This window comes from Pteropus medius, unplaced genomic scaffold (assembly GCF_902729225.1).
Source record: "Pteropus medius unplaced genomic scaffold, Ma_sr-lr_union100, whole genome shotgun sequence".
Taxonomy (NCBI): Eukaryota; Metazoa; Chordata; class Mammalia; order Chiroptera; family Pteropodidae; genus Pteropus; species Pteropus medius.
In genome coordinates, this window is record NW_024349802.1 from 11,703,163 (window position 1) to 11,720,609 (window position 17,447).

Below are 17,447 nucleotides of genomic sequence, written 5' to 3' on the forward strand. Positions count from 1 at the left end.
AAAAAAAAAAAAAAAAAAACCTAGCAAAAGAGAAATCAACCCCCTGATCTCTAGTGTCAGTTTTCTAAAGAGAAATTCCTTTACATGTGTTTCATTTTTTTCTCTAATATTCAGAGACCCTGCTCAAAGGCTCTTCTGTATTCTTACCTTTTGAAGCTGCAGGAGCAAAGGGCCAGGAAGGAGAAAGCATCCAATTTTGGAAGTAAATGGAAGAAAGAAAAAGAATCACATATGGTTCATTGTTGTTGTAGACAGTCTCTCAAGCACCTGACCTATTAAAGACTCTGCCCAACCCTTACCAGTTACATGTGTAGGTCCAGAGACAGCACCTTAAAGGTGGTGCCAGGATCAGTTCAAGAGTATCATCAAAAATGGGCTCAGACTAAGCTGTCACCTTAATCTCATATCCCCACAAATTATAATGACACAAAATAATTACATGCAAAAAACACAACCCACATGCAACAGTTCTCTTTCCAAAACCTAGCATCCCCAGAATACAAAAACTTTTTATTTTCTTCTGAATAGGAAGTTCCACCCCTCTTCAACCCTCAACCCAGAGAAGGGAAAGGAATGGGAAACCCACTTAAAAGGTATTCGAAGTCCTACGCTGGCCCTTTGCATGAAAGAGGAAGGGACTTACACTTAGTCTGGGCAGAGAAGGCATGGGTAAGTTTGGCGAAAAGTTCATTGTTCTCGAAGCGGTCCTCCTTCACCTTTGTCCAGAAGCAGTCCTGGGAAAGGTCCTCAGCGACAAACTGTGGACACAGGCAGGGGGTTAAGAGTTACTAAGCTGAGCTCTGTACTTTCTATCCCATAAAACTTGCATTAAGATGCAAGAGGTGGCTGGCCAGTCATTGGCAGCATCACACTAGAATCAGGTTGACCTGAGATACAGAGAACAGCTGTGCTCTTTGTGGGACCAGGAGATGATGCCTCCAGTTTGTTTACTGATGGTTATTCAAGAACTAGATTCAGTTATGTTATATTTCTTCCTCCTAACCCCAAATCCTCTAATTTTAGAAACATTAAGGCTTTATTTCACAATTTCGTACCTTCTCTTGTTCTGCATCATATATTTTCCCGTCAGTTTGGCTAACTGTGCCAAACTTGTTCATTTTATGAACAAATTCCTACACTCCTTTATTTTAACTTGGTTTCTAGAAGCAAAAGGCTGATGCAAAATCACAGGGGTCTCAAACACATAGTGGTAACAATGTACCATGCAAACATATCCTGTGTAACTCATTTATTGGAGGGTAGAGGTAGGGGGGCTGTATCCATAAATCTATAACTAAATCAGCAAAATTATCAGTACCTTCCAGATTGGTGAAATGACTATTATCAAACTATGTGTTACCCTGGTACTCATATCCTCAAAGGCCAAAAATACTAACTTCAGGTTTTGTAGCAGAGTATAGGACTCAAAGAACTCACCAAAGTGATGTCTAGCATATAGGATATGCCTAATATCTGCTGAATACACATAAGCATGAGTGGTACTTGAAGACAGACAGATGTGAGGCACAAGAAAGGGAAGCGTAACCGTGCTTAAAATACAAAGTAGGAAAGTGAAGTAGTTTCTCAAGATGTATTGATGAAGAAATGGACAGACATTCTCACCTTGGACCAGTTTGGCCTACGGAGCTGCACCTCTGGTTTATAAAGCTTCTTTGGGGCTAATCCATATGGCAGAACTGGGGCTGCAGGAGCTCCAAATCCGAAAGGGGGAGGGGGAGGCATACCCATTCCGGGTGGAGGTGGAGGAATGCCAGGGCCCCCAGGAAATGGAGAGGTGGGGGATTCCAGGACCACCAGGGAAAGAGAGAGAGAGGGGGCATTCCTGGTCCTCCGAGCAAAGGAGGAGGAGGTGAGAGGGATACCAACACCCAGGCAAGAGGATGGTGGGATGCTTAATTACTGAGCAAAAAGGAGGGTGAAATGCCAGAGCAAAGAGGAGGTGGGCCATGGAATAATGATACCCCAGACAAAAGGAGGGAGTGTGAGAGGATAACACCCAGAACAAGAGAGGGGTGGGGATGGCAGTACCACTCAAGGTAAAGAGGGGAGGGTGGGGATGCATACACCCCCAGGTAGAGGAGGGGGAGGGGGTGGAGGAGGAATACCACCCCCAGAAAGAGGTACAGGGGGTATGGTAGCCCCTTCTAAAAGAGGGGGTGAGTGTGGAATAACAGAGTCACCAGGTAAAGGAGGGGCAGGGGGAACAGTGGCACTGCTGGGAGGGGCTGCAGCAGTCACTGCAGCGGAGAGAGAAGCCATTTCTTGCTTGGCATCTTCCAGTTCCTTGGACAGCTTGGCAACCTAGAAAAACAGCATCGATGGAAGTAAACTTCCCACTCCACTGCAGGGACAACTGGGGCTGGAGGGGACCTAAGAAATTACTTAATCCCATCTTCTTATTTTATACGTGAAGGGAGTAAAGGGAGTCAGACGTGAAAGGATTCGCCTCAAGTCACATAGCTCCTGGTGGCAAGCCAGAAGTAGAGTCTGGGTCTTCCTGTTCTTAGTTCAGCACACTTTGCACTGAAAAGGCAACTTCAACCTTTATGTGAAATTCTCCCTTTGATTAAAAAATGCAAAGATCAAGTATATCAAATATTTTAGTTACATAATTAACACATGTACTGTCCAGATAATTGTATAAGCACTCAAGTTATCTGATATCACAGATAAATTAAATATTTTTAACTGCAGAGAGTTCACGTGGAGATAAATCTGTCCAGAGATGACTAAAGTAGGAGAAAATGAGTAGATATGAGAATAATTTAGTTTCTAATCCTAAACTTATTAGAAGACTATTATCCTCATTTCTGGGTAGTACTGTGACTCATTTTATAATTACATTGTTCCATATTTTTCAAATTTTCTATCTGATATATTACCCTCAAAACAAAACAGTAAAAGATTTTTTAAAAATATGCACTCTCTAATTAGATTACCTATATGCACCCTCCCTAGGAGTAGGATGACTCCTGCTCCAAGACAGAGTCGTCCTGAGGCTGCTGACAGCAGTTACAGGACACTGCTCAGTTACCTCTCCTGTGAGCTGAGACACCTCTGCTTCTAGGCCTTGCTTCTCTGTGGCGATTTGTCGCTTTTCAGAATCCAATGTGTCTTTTTCTCCCTGAAGATCCTGGAGCTTCTGCTCAAAGTCACTTTCCATCTTTTTCATTTCCACCTGTAGCTCATGTCGGGCTGTTAACTCTGAGTCCAGCTAAAGGAGAAAGGAATCGGGCTCCGAGTAAGGTCTCCATCTCAGCAAGAAGCACAGCGTTATTCCCCATAATTTACCTTTTTGTGCCACTCTTTGTCTATAGAGTTTACTGACCCAGGTAATGCCTGGAAAAAAAGGGCACCATGGTTTTGACCTTAAAATCAAGTTTAAGAAAGGGCGAATCAGGGACCATTTCTATAGTCTATGTATTTTTGGAGTTATTAAAAAAGGAAGGAGGGAGGGGAAGGAAGGAGGGAGGAGGGAGGGAGGAGGAAGAAGGAAGGAAGGAAAAACATGAAGGAAGGAAGGAAGGAAGGAAGGAAGGGGAAGGAAGGAAGGAAGGAAGGAAGGAAGGAAGGAAGGAAGGAAGGAAGGAAAAAGGAAGGACGGACGAAAGAAAACCTAAGATTTCAAAGACATTTAACCAGGACATCCATGGTGTATAATCCCAGTAGTCCCTAGGATCAAAACTTATCAACCACAATAGGAATCTTTAACAATCAAAGAGAAAAAGAAAATTCAGACGTACTCCAGTTCCTCCTGTTCTTGGCATAAGAGGCCTGAGATGCCAAGCAAACCTGAGTGCTCTCACTATTATGAGTGTCATCTGTCTTTCCTATCCTGCCCAGGGGCCCAAGAACTTGCCACCAGCTAGCTCCTCATGATCACATTCATATTACTTTCCAAAGATTAACCTACACCAGAAAGTTTCCCCTAGGAACTGCTATTGTGTGCTGAATGCTTTCAAAGCACTGCAGATAACTCATGTGTCAGAAAAATCATAATGCTTAGACAAAGAAAGATATACCCCAATTTTTTTTTTTTCATACATACCTTTTTTTCCAGCTCTGTAGCTTTGGCTTCAGATTTCTCTACCTTTGTTTTATCAATCATTTGATCTGAAAAGAATAAGAGTCAAGAAGTAAAGCTCCCAATTCTCTTGCCTTCCCCTCTCACCACCTAAGCCCTTCAATATATCCAAGAGCAGTCTTCGGTTCTTTTGTTAATTTTTAGTACCTTTCTTAATGTTCTCCACTAGACAAAGAAACGGAATTTTCAGTAAAGTTCAACATAAAATTTCTGGGTGGCATGGAGAACATCTACAAGTCATACTTATGAATCTCTGAGACCGGCAGAAGTCCCAGATAACAGCTGAAGTCCCTTGAAAAGGTGGAGTAGTATGTGAGAAGAGGTAAATTTTTAGAATTATGTAGAAATCAACTAAAGGCCTGTATACTCCTAGCATAGATGTTGGTTAACACCTAAGAAAGGGCCAAAATGGAAATACGTAGAAACCGGAAAGATATCCTCTCTGAAATTTTCACTGAAAGATGCACAACGAAAGGTAGAAGCAATATTTTAAGGAACCAGATAGATAAATATGCTTACCAATCAATCCCTCAATATCAATCTGGAGGTGCCGGCACTTGAAGTCAGGATCAGCCCCATTCTTGTGCAGAACTATCTGAGAAATACATTCTTCGATCAACTTATAGTACTGCGGTCTATAGAAAGAGGAAAACAAAACAAGGTTATTAAAAGAAAACCACAATATACTGTTCAGAAATTTTCAGGATCAAGGAAAGTTAACTGCTTTGACAACAGAGGGACCAGAGGCTAATAAGCATTCTGGAAAAGACCTTTTCACTAAATAACAGAAGTATCGCTACCATGCTAAGAAATGCCCTCTTCCACATCACCTACCCTACCTACTTCAGATAATCAAAACTTCTTTCCACCTGCCTTCTAGTGCCAAGCCTTTCCTATCTAAAAACTCGGGCTTGATCCTTCCTGTGACAGATAGTACTATTGCTAAAACTCGACTTCCAAGCGACCTGCAAGCACTTTAAATTTCTACCTCCCTTTGCTATCATCTTCACCCCACCCTACCATCCCCCTCCAAGGAAGGGCACTGCACTTTATGCACTCTGACCTCTTCTATAGAGATGCCTTTCAGGTGGATTAAAGGGACAACTGACAACTTCCTTTATAACTATGATTACAAATGAAAACTAATTCTTATCTTTCTTTTTTCCCCTTTACAGACAACCTTTAAATTTAAGGATTTTGTTCTTTCCACTTAGGCTCAAGTTCAAAACTTCCCATAGGTATACCATTTTACCTGGCCTCATAGTCATTTCGAACCAAGAGTAGGTGCTGCAGGATGGACAGGAAGTGTGGCTCTGCCTTTGAATCCTTCACCGTGTTTAAGAGAATCTGGAAGACTTCACTGAAGTCGGTGGAAAAGGAGAAGAGGCTAAGGAAAGCACATATTTAGAAACTATGACAGGTGGTATGCCCAACTCTTGGGAATAGCAGTAAGATGCCTTCCTGGTCTAACAGCTTTTCTTCCAGTAAACGCTGCCTGAAGCTTTCAGCTTTATAAACTTCCTTTAGCCGGTGAGTTGGGTAGTACCATACAGAGATAGAGGATTCCTAGCATTTGGCTTAAAGATCAATCAGTAGACAAAAACTAAAAGATAACTGCCTCAGTCACTTGAGGCAAGTATCGGTAGGTAACCGAATTACTCCAACAATCTCAGAGACACATACAAGAAGCAAATTACAAGCCTTCTCCCTGACTTATACATGTTCTCTAAAAACCAACTCTATCTTAGTAAGTTAAGCTATATGTTCTAGGAGGTCTATAGTAATTTTGATGGCTGCTTCCATGCTAAGCAACCCTTAGATCACCTTTCCTAACTTCTCTGGTCCATGCTGAGGCAAATAAATCCAACAGCAATCAAAAAAGCCCTGCCTTATCTACCAAGAAGATGCGCAGGCTGAAGCCTTATTCAGAGTCATCGCTCCCATGCCATTTCATACAGGTATCAACAACTGAATGTCTCCTCTGCCTCGAACCCAGTCGGTAAAAGGATATTCCATCTCCATTCGAATGTCATCCAGCCGTCCCTTCAGGTCATAGGAATCTTCGTCACCTTGCTCATCAAACACAGTTAGTTGCACTCTCATATCTTCATTTTCAATTTCCCGAAGGTCCTGTCAAGGACAAAAATAGAAGTCAGGAAACCCAGAAGTGTCCTATGCTGGCTAGAAACCCAAGCCTTTCAACCTGATTTTTAAATTGAAAACCAAAGTTATCCCAGGGATCACTGGGCCCTAAGAGCAGGAAGGGATCAGTTCAGCCTTTCTAATGAAGTGCTGCATCTCACCTTCAACAAGTGATGCAGCCCCAAGCGCATCAGCTCACTTCGGATATGAACTCGGAAGTCAAGTTCTTCAGCTGGCGTGATGAGAGCATTGATCAGCTGTAGGCATCCCACCTAAAATAAGAAAATTAAGCAGTTATGTCAGTGTTACCCCCCAGAGATCAAGATTCCGTTCTCTTTGTATGCATTCTGGGGGCCCAAATACAACCTAGCAAACACAGTACAAAACTATAAGAATGACTTTCTGCTGAAGCAATAAGACCTGGTTTGAGCACAGGCAGGTCTGGAGAGTTCAGACTTTTAAACAATTCCAAGGATCTGATAGTATATTTTATTCTAGGCCTTGGTTTTCCTAGCTCGTAAATAGATACCATGCCTTTTTCCCATCTCATGAGGAAAACAGTTCTTTCTCTCCCTTCTTAGAGAGAAGGATAATCATTTTCCCTTCAGAACAAATTCTGAAATATAAAAAGTATAGTTGGGAACCATTCCATGTGTTCTATGAAGCAGTCAAATGAACTTAAGTTTTTCCATCTTGAATGCCACCCTTGGGCCCAGTTTCAGGGGATATACATGCCTTGAGTGCGATGGAGGTCCCACTTTTTAATCCATCCAGCAGTGGCTGGAAACGTTCCACCTCATCCATCTCAGCTCTTTCTGTCATTGCCTCCAAAACCCTTTCATTCCTGACCAGGAGGGAAAAAAGGGAGAGAACTGCTCAGGTGTTCTGACACAGACATGTATGACAGACAGGTAGATTATACAGGAGCACAGATCAGTTAGGAAACAGAACATTATCAGTGTTCCTAATTTCTCTCATTATTCTCATCACCTAAACTGGGGCCAGAATCTGCTGAAAGCTAAGGACCATCTCTTCAGAAAAATGTACCTGAAAACCTATCCCTAGACTCCTATCTATGGATATCAAATTAAGATCCCTGTTCTGTAGAGTATAAATTGGTAAGACTTTTGGAGGGGCGTTTAATACCCATTTTTAATGTACATAATATTTGACCTACATCTAGGAATCTACTCAACATAAATGCATAAGTATGAAAGAATGTATGTACATTCATTATGGCATCATTTGTAATAGCAAAAACTCTCATCACCTAGAGAAAGAGCCAGAATATGCTTTAAAAAAAAAAAAAAAAAGTCTACCTAAAAGTCTAGCAATGGGAAAACTGTTAAAATAAATTATGGGACCTATATACTATGGAATGCTAAATAGCCACTAAAGATGATAAGGTAGATCTATAAATACTGACAAAAGGATGTCTAAGATCTACTGTTAAATAAACAAGTTGAAAAAAAATAAATGGTGTGATTTAGCTTTTGTTAAACCAAACCCCACCACAAAAATAAAATTTTATCCTATACATGTGATTGGCTTTATAGGCATAAGCCACCTTCTGTCATAGAATACCATCTTTTGGAGTAGCATAAGATATCTAAGAATCTAGAAAATGCAATATATTTATTTGTCTGTGCTAGAGAAAGATGTGTGAGACTGTACCTAGCCATTAACAGTGGTTACCTCTAGAACAGGATTTGCAAAAGGCACAAGGCTGTTAAATTTTATTTTATATACTTCTGTCTTGTTCAAACTTTAAAAGTAATGTTGTATCGCTTCTGAATTTAAAAAAAAAAAAAAAATGGAAAAAAGAAACCCTGTCCTAGACAACACAGACCTTAATGGAGATCTAGGAGATATCCAGCTACCCGACTGATATCCAGTGGTACACTCAGGACAGCCCCGAGCACTTAACAATCTTTCTAAAATATTAAGATTTGCAGAATTTATGTCTGGGAAGAAATATGGTCTTACCTAGTATTTAAGACCAAGTGGCCACCCATGCAACTCAATTTTCCTTTAGACTAGGGAAGATGGTAAAAAGGAGAATGGACAAGAGAAACAATTCCAGTCACGTACATGTCCTCTGGCTGTGGTAGAATACAAAGAGCAGAAAGCAGCTTAGCTGCATCAATCATCATGTTGGGAACAGCAGGGTCCATGGCTCTGACCAGCAGCAGGATTCCTTCTTCCGTCTCTAACATGGTCTTGATTCCAAACTGGTAGGACAAGAACAGAGAAGGGAGGCTTAAAAACAACAGCATCTAAACCAGAACGAGTTAGGGCTTGTTATGGGTTGAGTGGTATTTCCCCCCCAAAATGCTTGTGTTAAAGTCCTAATCCCCAGTACCTCAGAATACGACCTTATTTGGACATAGGTCACTGACAAATGTAATTAGTTGTTACAACAAAGTCATGTTAGAGTGAGGTGGGCCCTTAATTGAATCTGACTATTGTCCTCATAAAAGAGGGAAATGTGGACGCAGACATGCACACAGGGAGAATGCCATTGTGGACATGGAGGCAGAGGAGGGGGTGACACGCCACAAGATGAGGATTGTCAAAGATTGTCAGCAAACCACAGGCAGGTAGAGGGATGCATGGGACATACGCTCCCTCACAGCCTCCAGAAGGAGCCAACCCTGCCAACACCTTGTTCTTGGACTTATAGCCTCTAGAATCGTGAGATAACAAATTTCTGTTGTTTAAGACACCCAGACTGTTATAGCAACCCTAGCAAACTAATACAGGGATAGAACACTTTTCCCAACAGAGTTAAACAGAGATGAGCAGAACAAAATAATTGTCTAGTAGACACAAAATGGAATTCTAAGTTTTCCAAGAATAAAAATTTTGGATTTTTATTTTTTTAAATGCCTTCCCCGACCCAATAGAATAAGTTAATTAAAACAAAATTAAACAGTGAGGAAGACAGATTTGCACTCAGGAACAAATAATTGTGGGCTTCCTAGATTTAAATACTAAACAGACAAAAAAAAAGATGAAGAAAAGTCTGGGGAAAAAAAGCCCCCCAAACATATAAGCAGAAAATAAAGTAAAACTTTCAAAAATAATAACTACAAGTCAGAAAATTCAAGAACTAACAAAAGAAAGTATAAAAAGAGGAAGAAAATTAAACCTACCCTCTGAAACAGACATTAGAACTAAGAAAAAGCTCCACAGAAGCATATATATAAGACAATCAAAAAGTCATGATACTAAAAGGGAAAGCTGGAAGTCTTGGACCTCATATTTCTAGGTTCTTTTTAGAGTTCAGCAACACAAGAGAAAAAATAGGAGTCAGAATAGAGGTTGGAATAAAAATGGAGAAAAAAAATCTCACCTTGTTGTTCATAAAAGCTTTCAAGCAGCGAATGATCTCATGCTTGTTACGGCTATCGTAGCTTCTGCAAGGAGAAGACATAACCAGTGAAATCCCTTTATTCTATCCTCCTCTCCCACTTTACTTTTCAATCTTGCAAACAAGGGTCTCAGGAACATCCCCAACTAGTGGCTGAGTAAATTCTAGAATATAGCACTTTGCCTTGAAATACTGGCAAAACAGGTAGCTGAAGAGGGATACCAACCATCATTAACTTTAGTTAATCCTCTAGAAAGCCAAGATTTAGCATCACATTAAAATCTTCCCTTTACCTCCCTTTAGGCTCTTAAGCGCTAAATTCTATCAGGACAACATCTCATCTATTACTACTTGCCTGGGTACTTCAAAGGTGTGAAGTCTGTACATTCAGAAGGTATAAACCCTGTGTTTGTTTTCAAAAGATCCCAGGAAGTAGAGAAGTCACTTTGGGTCAGGCTGGCTTCGAGATAGCTAACACAGTCCAAGGTGTCCCCAGAAATATTCCAACCCTAAAGACTGTCATAAAGCTAGCCCCAAACTGACGAAGTGTCTTATAAGACTTCTAAATGAGATATGAGCCAGACCAGATCACAAAGAGCTCTGGATTAAATCGGACCCTCTTCCAGACTAGATAGGAATCTGTGCTGGGAGACTCAGTCTTGTATGGTATATATCCTGCGTTCTTCACCATGAAATTTAAGTTCCTATATCTATAACCATCATTCGTCCTCTAGCCACCACTATAACAAATCCCATTCCCAGCTAACGGCATATGCTCCTAGTCCATAACTTTACATTGAACTGCTGTTTTCTCCTTTAGAGCAAATAATCAAGTCCCCACCACCCAGATGTCAAAACTTGCAAGTCCTCACCCAGGAATCTCCTCCTTCTCATCATGGAGTCGTTTAAGGATGTCTAATAAGGAGGCCAGGCCCTCAGCACCAAATGTTTGCACCCAACTGTAAGGGACAGACAAGAGACAATGCAATATTAAATCAAATCAATAAATATTTCTTCTCCAAGACAAAGTTGATCCTGTAACTCCTTACTCCCAATCCAGAACATTCTCATACTTCCTTGACTCCTCTGATCATCAGTCCCCACCAGTGAACTCAAATCTTGAGTTCTCCTGTGACCACGTCAGAAGCCTCACCTGACAGGGTTGTTGTTGAGGGAGACACGGAGGGACTCGAGGCAGCTGAGCAGAGGCATATCCCGCAAGCCTGACCTCAGCTCCTGGATGTACATCATGGCAGACCGAGAGCTCTCCTTTTGGTTCATGCCCTAGACAGGAGCATATAGAGATTAGTGAACCCTGGACCCAGTCAGAAAGTGGACTAGTATTAGTCATTAGTTAGATAACATCAGGGCAGACACCCATCATACATACAAACCACCAAACTATGTGCGACTCAGAATTTCCCATCCCATTCCCCCTACACGCTCCATGCAGACTGAATCAGATCAAAAGTTATAAGAATGGTAAACCCAAATGAGAGTAAGAAATGAATGAAATAGGACTGATGTAGACATAAAATGTTCTATGAAATTGGCAAAACAAACAGGTCCAAGATAAGGGCACAGTCTCCCATGTCATGGGTACTTGCCCCAGAACTCACAGCCTTGGAAGTGTGTAAGTATTGGGACACCATCTCCCTCTTGATAATAATGTCCTTTTCCCTCAAAGGTTGCTGTTTCTCCTCATTCAGGTTCATATCCAGCTAGTAGAGGGAGAAAAAAAAGGAAAAATCAAAATCACCTCGAATTCCTTACAAATTTTCAGCATTTAGTATTTTGTATACTTATCGAAGAATTGAACACATTAAATGAGTATTGAATAACTTTCCTGATCCCTAGAGATCTGAGCTATTACAGATGACGAAAATTCCTCAGAGCTAAATGTGGTCAACATTTTAGTATAAATCCTTAGAGACATTTTTATACATACACACTTAACTTTCTTCCTAACTAAAATGGACTCCATATAGACAAAAATGTATCCTGTATTATTGAAAATAAAGTACACATAATGTTCTTTGCACGTAGAATGGACCATAATAATCTCTTTACACTGAAGCACTGGGTGACTGGCATCACCCAAACACCAGCAAAACCCGCACTACTCTAGGGCCTAAACACCCACTACTCCTGGCTAACTCAGTTCCTGTACAGATTCCTCTCCCATGAAGAAATGGAAACTCTGTGATAAAGCCCCTCAACGGACAACCTGGAATGTATTATTGGGGGAAGGCTCTGCTTGAGCCTATTACATGTATAACCATGTGTCTGAGCCCAGTGCCTCAGTGAGCACAAGTTTAACTCTAAAAAGTTCAGAATGTTATTTGAAATGGGGAAAAAGTATAGGGGAAAAATGAATATAATCCATTTCTTCTTCTCTAAGGGGCAGTGGGGGAGAGAGGGAAGGAAGGAGGGAAGAGAGCGAGAGAGAGAGTGAGTGTGAGGTGAAAGGTGTGAGTGTGTGTGTGTGTGTTAGTGTGTGTGTGTGTCTGTGTAAGGAATCATTTCCTCCAAATAGCAATACTGATTTGACATTTTTCTGACTCAATTCCTAGTGCTTTTCCCTCGTTTTACAGATGAATTGAATGTAGAAGCTGCGAGGTGGTGGCCCTCAGGTTTAATCAGACCCAAAGATAAAGTATGTTTGGTGTGGCTAGCTCGACATTTTAAATTTGAGAGACTTCATATAAAAATACAGATTTCTAGCATTAAGGGATATAATCGTCAAATTTCAGATTGTGGGAAACTCTACAAGTCAAACAGTTTATATAAGAAAACCTACAGATTAAATGAAACTTAAAGAGATTATTAGATACAATGGAGCTTGTATGAAATTGTGATTTGAATAAAAAATTATTTTTTTAAAAATGACTTAATTGAGGAAATCTGAATGCTGGTAATGATATTTGATATGTTAAAGGAATATTGTTGGGTTTTTTTTTAATTACAGATTTTTGGCTTCTTTTTGAAAAATAGAAACATCTGGCACCACTAGGCTAGTATTGCCAACTGGAATGCCATAAAATCTATTGGAACTAACAAAAATGCCAAAAGTCCTTCTTCATTTTACCACAGTCTTTCTCCTTTTTATTGTCTTCTATTTAGCCTGTTTTATTTATGCTACCTTCCTGGCCCTAACGACATCTAAATTTGCAATCCAAGGCCAAGAGATTGTCCTGATAGATCATACTCTTAGACTCTTAATGCTCTTGGATTATTAAGAGACAAACTGAAAGCTTCAGTGAAAAATGCTAAATGCTAACAGCAGTGCTTAAGTGTTTACTATGTACCAGGTCCTGTTTTAAAGCTCATGCTTTTAATTAGGTTAGGCCTGCACTGGCCTCTATTTAAGATCATATATCCAGGTACTATATAGGTCTTAGGAAACCTTACAAGCATGTACTCAAGCTTCCAAGACTTACCACTAGTGGACATTCACTAGTGTCCTCCTCACTCAATGTCCCTCACTGAGAACAGCAAAGGAAGCTGCATCAGTGTATACTTCACCACTCAACTGACTTCAGCCACAGTCTTTAAAGGTCTTCTAATGATCACAGCAGCACAATTCTCTTTCCAGATTCACAACTAAATAGAAGGCTTTAGGCAAATGATGCCTTTCCATTCCTCAGTTTCTTCTTTGTACAGAGTTCATTGTGAATGTTTCAACACTTTGTCTACCCTGGCTAACCCAAAGGCAGTCTCCAACCCCACCACATGCGCTGACCCACTCACCCCGTGTCTTCGCTGGGCAACAGGACATTAGCAAGGTGATCAGATCCAAGCATAACTAATAGATGCCAATGTTGTGGACAGATACTTGCATATTTAGTCCCTTCCTTAATGGAGCTGCTATTAAGAAGTCCCATCTTAAGCCTGGATTCTTTGTAATTAAGGGCTAGTTAGGGGGACTATGCACAAAGAAGGGTCCCCATACCCATAAATGCATTATCAGAAAGAAGCAATGTTTTGGGGAGGGAAACTTACCAGCATCTGTTCAAAGAGTACTAGAACTTGCTCGTCTGAAACATCTTGCAATGACTGTGCCATAGGATCCTCCCCATATGATGTGGAAGAATTTCTATGAGCAGAATTGGGCTTTTCCTTCTCCTTCTTAATTCTCATGCTGGTAAATCTCTCCAGCTGAGAAAGAGAAAAAAGTATTAGCAGCGATCCGTTTTCACTTACAGAACAAACCACACATCAGATAGCCAGCCCTCTAATTTCTTATACACGCATGATTCCCCTGGCTCGTGGGCAGTTCAAGGCTCTGCTGACACGAAAAGAAGAAACCAGTCTTCTTCGTATCTAATTTAGCACACTGCCAAAGATAAGAGGACCGGAGTATCGAGATTTGGAACCTCTCTAAAAAGAGAAACTCTGTCCTTGAACTCCTCTGCCATTTCTAAGCCCTCCAGCAGCACAGAACTGAAAGTATCTTATGTACTTATGTACAGAACTTTCTCAATATAATGCCCTTTTTTTCCCCTTAGCAATCCGGCCAGGCCTTAAAAGGATCCCTCCCTTCAAGAGGTAAGTATGACATAGATTTTAATAGATATAAGTCAAACAGAATGCCAAGTAAATGCCCTAAAACCAGGAACCATTCCTTTTTCATTTTTCTGTACATACCACAGCACTTGTGTCATAATAGCAAAAGTTCAATGCATATTCTTCAAAATACCCTTTGCAAAGAATACAGTGCACTTCAGAGGTACATATGCCATCTCTCTGCAAACAAAATGCTCATGAACTATTCCTCAAACCTCAAGTAGAGATGCTCAAATCAAAAGAGCCACTGATAAGCTGCAGATTATCAGCTTCACCTGTCTGAAAATAACAGTAAATATCTGCAAGCATTATGGAGCTTCAAGTGTTATGAGTAGCATCCAGACTTCAAGTATAAAGAGCGTGCCTAACCTTGGAAGCCAATGGATGTGCCAGGGAAATTCATGCAATGAGCCAAACACAGAGCAGAGAGTTAGGTAAAAGCATTGGGATGCTCTGAGAATAGAACCTACAGCACCATTACAAGTTACAGAAAATCAAAGTTATAACAACTGGTAAATATCATAGTGTAGGAAATGGGCTAAAACATGCACATGCTGAACAAAATTTCCTTACCTCATCTGCCATGAGCCGCTTCAGAGTCTAGGAAACAGGAAAAAGAAGGGATAAGAAAAAGAAGAGAGATGAATGAAATACCAGGAAACCTCCCAAACACCAGATGGGTTGGAGGCAAAAAAGAAGAGAAAATGAGTTGACAGGATCTAAGTAGCTTCCCGCAAGGTAAAAGATTTCTGCCAAACTGTTCCTCAGCATATTCTCTTAGGTAAGGGGCAGGAAGAGTTTTAAGGTCACTAACATATGGCTCTTTGAAGAAAAAAAAAAAAAGGTGGCGATCTGAAAAGACTCTAAATCCAGTGACCAATAAACCTATGAAATGTGCTCAACTTCATTAATAAAAAAGGAAATGCAATCTAAAAACACAAAGAGATATTATTTCACACTCTTAAGATTGGTAAAAATTTCCATGCCCGTCTAGTCACAGAGTGGCGGGAGCACTCACACACTCTTGGTGGTAACGTAAATTGCTATGGCTGCTTTGGAAAACAGTATGGCATTATCTAGTAACATTAAATATTCACACTTACTACTACTACTCAACACAGTGATTTCTATATATCTACCCTGCAGGGTAGATATGTAGCAGGATATCTACAACAAGAACATTCACAGCAACGCTATATAATCTAAAACGGAGAACCTTCAAATGGCCATCAAGAGTAGAATGGGTCTATGGCCATGCTACCATGAACAAGCCCGATCCCGTCTGATCTCAGAAGCTAAGCAGGGTCAGGTCTGGTAAGTACTTGGATGGGAAACCACCTAGGAAGACCAGGTGCTGTAGACGTAAAAAATTTAAAAAAAATAAGGGATTGTAAGCTGCCAAGGTCCTTGCAATCTGTGAGGTCAACCAAGGGTTGACTCACCTAAAAAGAGTAGAATGGAGAAACTGGTATATTAGTACAATGGAAAACAATTACACAAGGAAAGTGAATGAACTTACCGCCACTCATAAACATAAAACTGTTATTTATGTTGAGCTTAAAAACATGTAAAATTAAATTATATTATTTAGGATATAAAATTATAGAGGGAATGATTACCACAAATGTCAAAACAGTGGTTACTTGGGGTGGGTGGAAGAACTGTGATTGCAGAAAGGGACAAGGGGGCTTCTGGGGTGCTTACAATATTCTATTTCTTAACATGGATGATGGTTACATGGGTGTTCGGTTGATAATTATTCTGTATGTTTTATGTTCTCTTATGTATACGTTATATTTTACTAAGAAAAAAAAGTCTGAATGAGCAAGTGTAGGAAAGCAGTGATTCTTCAGCCCAATACTTAATTTTAAGCTATCTTCTTTTTGCTAATGTCCTTAGTGAATACGTCTTGACTTAACCATCCTCAACTAATGAAAAACTAGTTCTGACCCTGCCACAAAGCTATTTTACTAAGCTTTTTATGAATAAGAAAAATCTGTATCATTATATCCATGTTCCCCATGTCAGAGCAGTTAAATCTAGTTAGACTGTGAATCTTAACTTTGCCCTCCGTGGTCCAGAAGAGGCCAAGCTTCCACTGACTGAGTGCTAATCACTCACTTGAAACCATAAGAACCTTGCTCAGCATCAATGGAATTTAAAGTTACTTCGTGTGTGCTACTTACTGGGGACTGAAGGCAAAAGGATGATGAGGGAGACACAGCAACACTCCAAAAGACTAACTGTTCTTTTTGTCACCACCCTAAGGCACCTGGCACAGAGAGGTGACACAACCTACAAAAAGGTATGTACAGTTTATGTTGCCACTTACAAGGTCAATCTTATTTGCTCCTAGAGCTACCGCTTCCAGCATCTTGTCCTCTAAACTCAAAATGTAACACAGGTAACAGAACCTGGACCTAGTGAATTAGTGCCAGCTGGATTGCTCACAACCACAGGGAAACCAGCGAACTGTTCTTCCTGCCTATAGACTCTTATTTCTCTTCTGTCCATCCCCACTACCACTACCCAAGTTCATGCCATTACTATCTCCTGCTCGATGTATTCCAACAGCTTCCTAACTGAGCTCCCTGTCAGGCCCATCTGCATCACACCAAATCCATTCTCCATAATATATCTAAGAGTAATCTTCCTAAAATGCCAACCTGTCCATGCTATTTCCCCCATTTAAAATCCTTCAATAGCTTCCCACTGCCTTCAGGTCAAAATCTAAATTCCTTAGTATAGCATATAACACTCCTGGCTTCTTTCCCTCGACTCAACAAACTCTCTACCTCAAACTTTTATCTTCTGGGCATCCTGAAGTAGTTGCAGGTTCACGAACAGATCCTGCTGTCTCACTACCCCAGACTTTCCCTAGGATGCTGCTTCCCTCAGCTTAGATTGTGCTTTCAAAGCTAACTCCAAAATGTCCTATAGGATGACACCTCCCCTAATTGAATAGGTACCTCTCTTCATGCTTCCATAGTAATAGTTACTTGCCTATCTCACAGCACTAGTAGTGGATTACAATTATATTTTGATTGTCTGCCTCCTCTATCCCTTTTCAGACTCAATTCCTTCAGGACAGAGCCTGAGAATTCATCATTACATCTCCTATGAACAGATACCATAAAATCTGGGGTTGCTTTCCTAAAATACCAATCCCTGGAGAAGCCCTCAAATCTATTCCACCTCTTCACTGTATCAATGAAGAAACTGAAGCTCAGACAGGTGGAGTAAATCATCGAGGTCACATGA

At 40.6% G+C, this 17,447-nt stretch overlaps 1 protein-coding gene and 1 pseudogene across 1 annotated transcript in view; one reads left to right on the top strand and one right to left on the bottom strand.

Moving 5' to 3' along the window:
* DIAPH1 (diaphanous related formin 1) overlaps nt 1–17,447 on the bottom strand; it is an 86,072-nt gene that overhangs the window by 47,823 nt on the left and 20,802 nt on the right. The window contains 19 exon segments of the mRNA XM_039836365.1: nt 148–156; nt 644–758; nt 1,624–1,801; nt 1,803–1,832; nt 1,834–1,874; nt 1,876–2,322; nt 3,056–3,235; nt 4,070–4,134; nt 4,625–4,740; nt 5,358–5,474; nt 6,117–6,235; nt 6,409–6,519; nt 6,983–7,091; nt 8,339–8,478; nt 9,603–9,666; nt 10,493–10,579; nt 10,774–10,904; nt 11,240–11,341; nt 13,623–13,778. Coding sequence (XP_039692299.1) covers nt 148–156; nt 644–758; nt 1,624–1,801; nt 1,803–1,832; nt 1,834–1,874; nt 1,876–2,322; nt 3,056–3,235; nt 4,070–4,134; nt 4,625–4,740; nt 5,358–5,474; nt 6,117–6,235; nt 6,409–6,519; nt 6,983–7,091; nt 8,339–8,478; nt 9,603–9,666; nt 10,493–10,579; nt 10,774–10,904; nt 11,240–11,341; nt 13,623–13,778 — 2,317 coding nt within the window.
* LOC120581703 (uncharacterized) lies at nt 15,431–15,549 on the top strand (annotated as a pseudogene).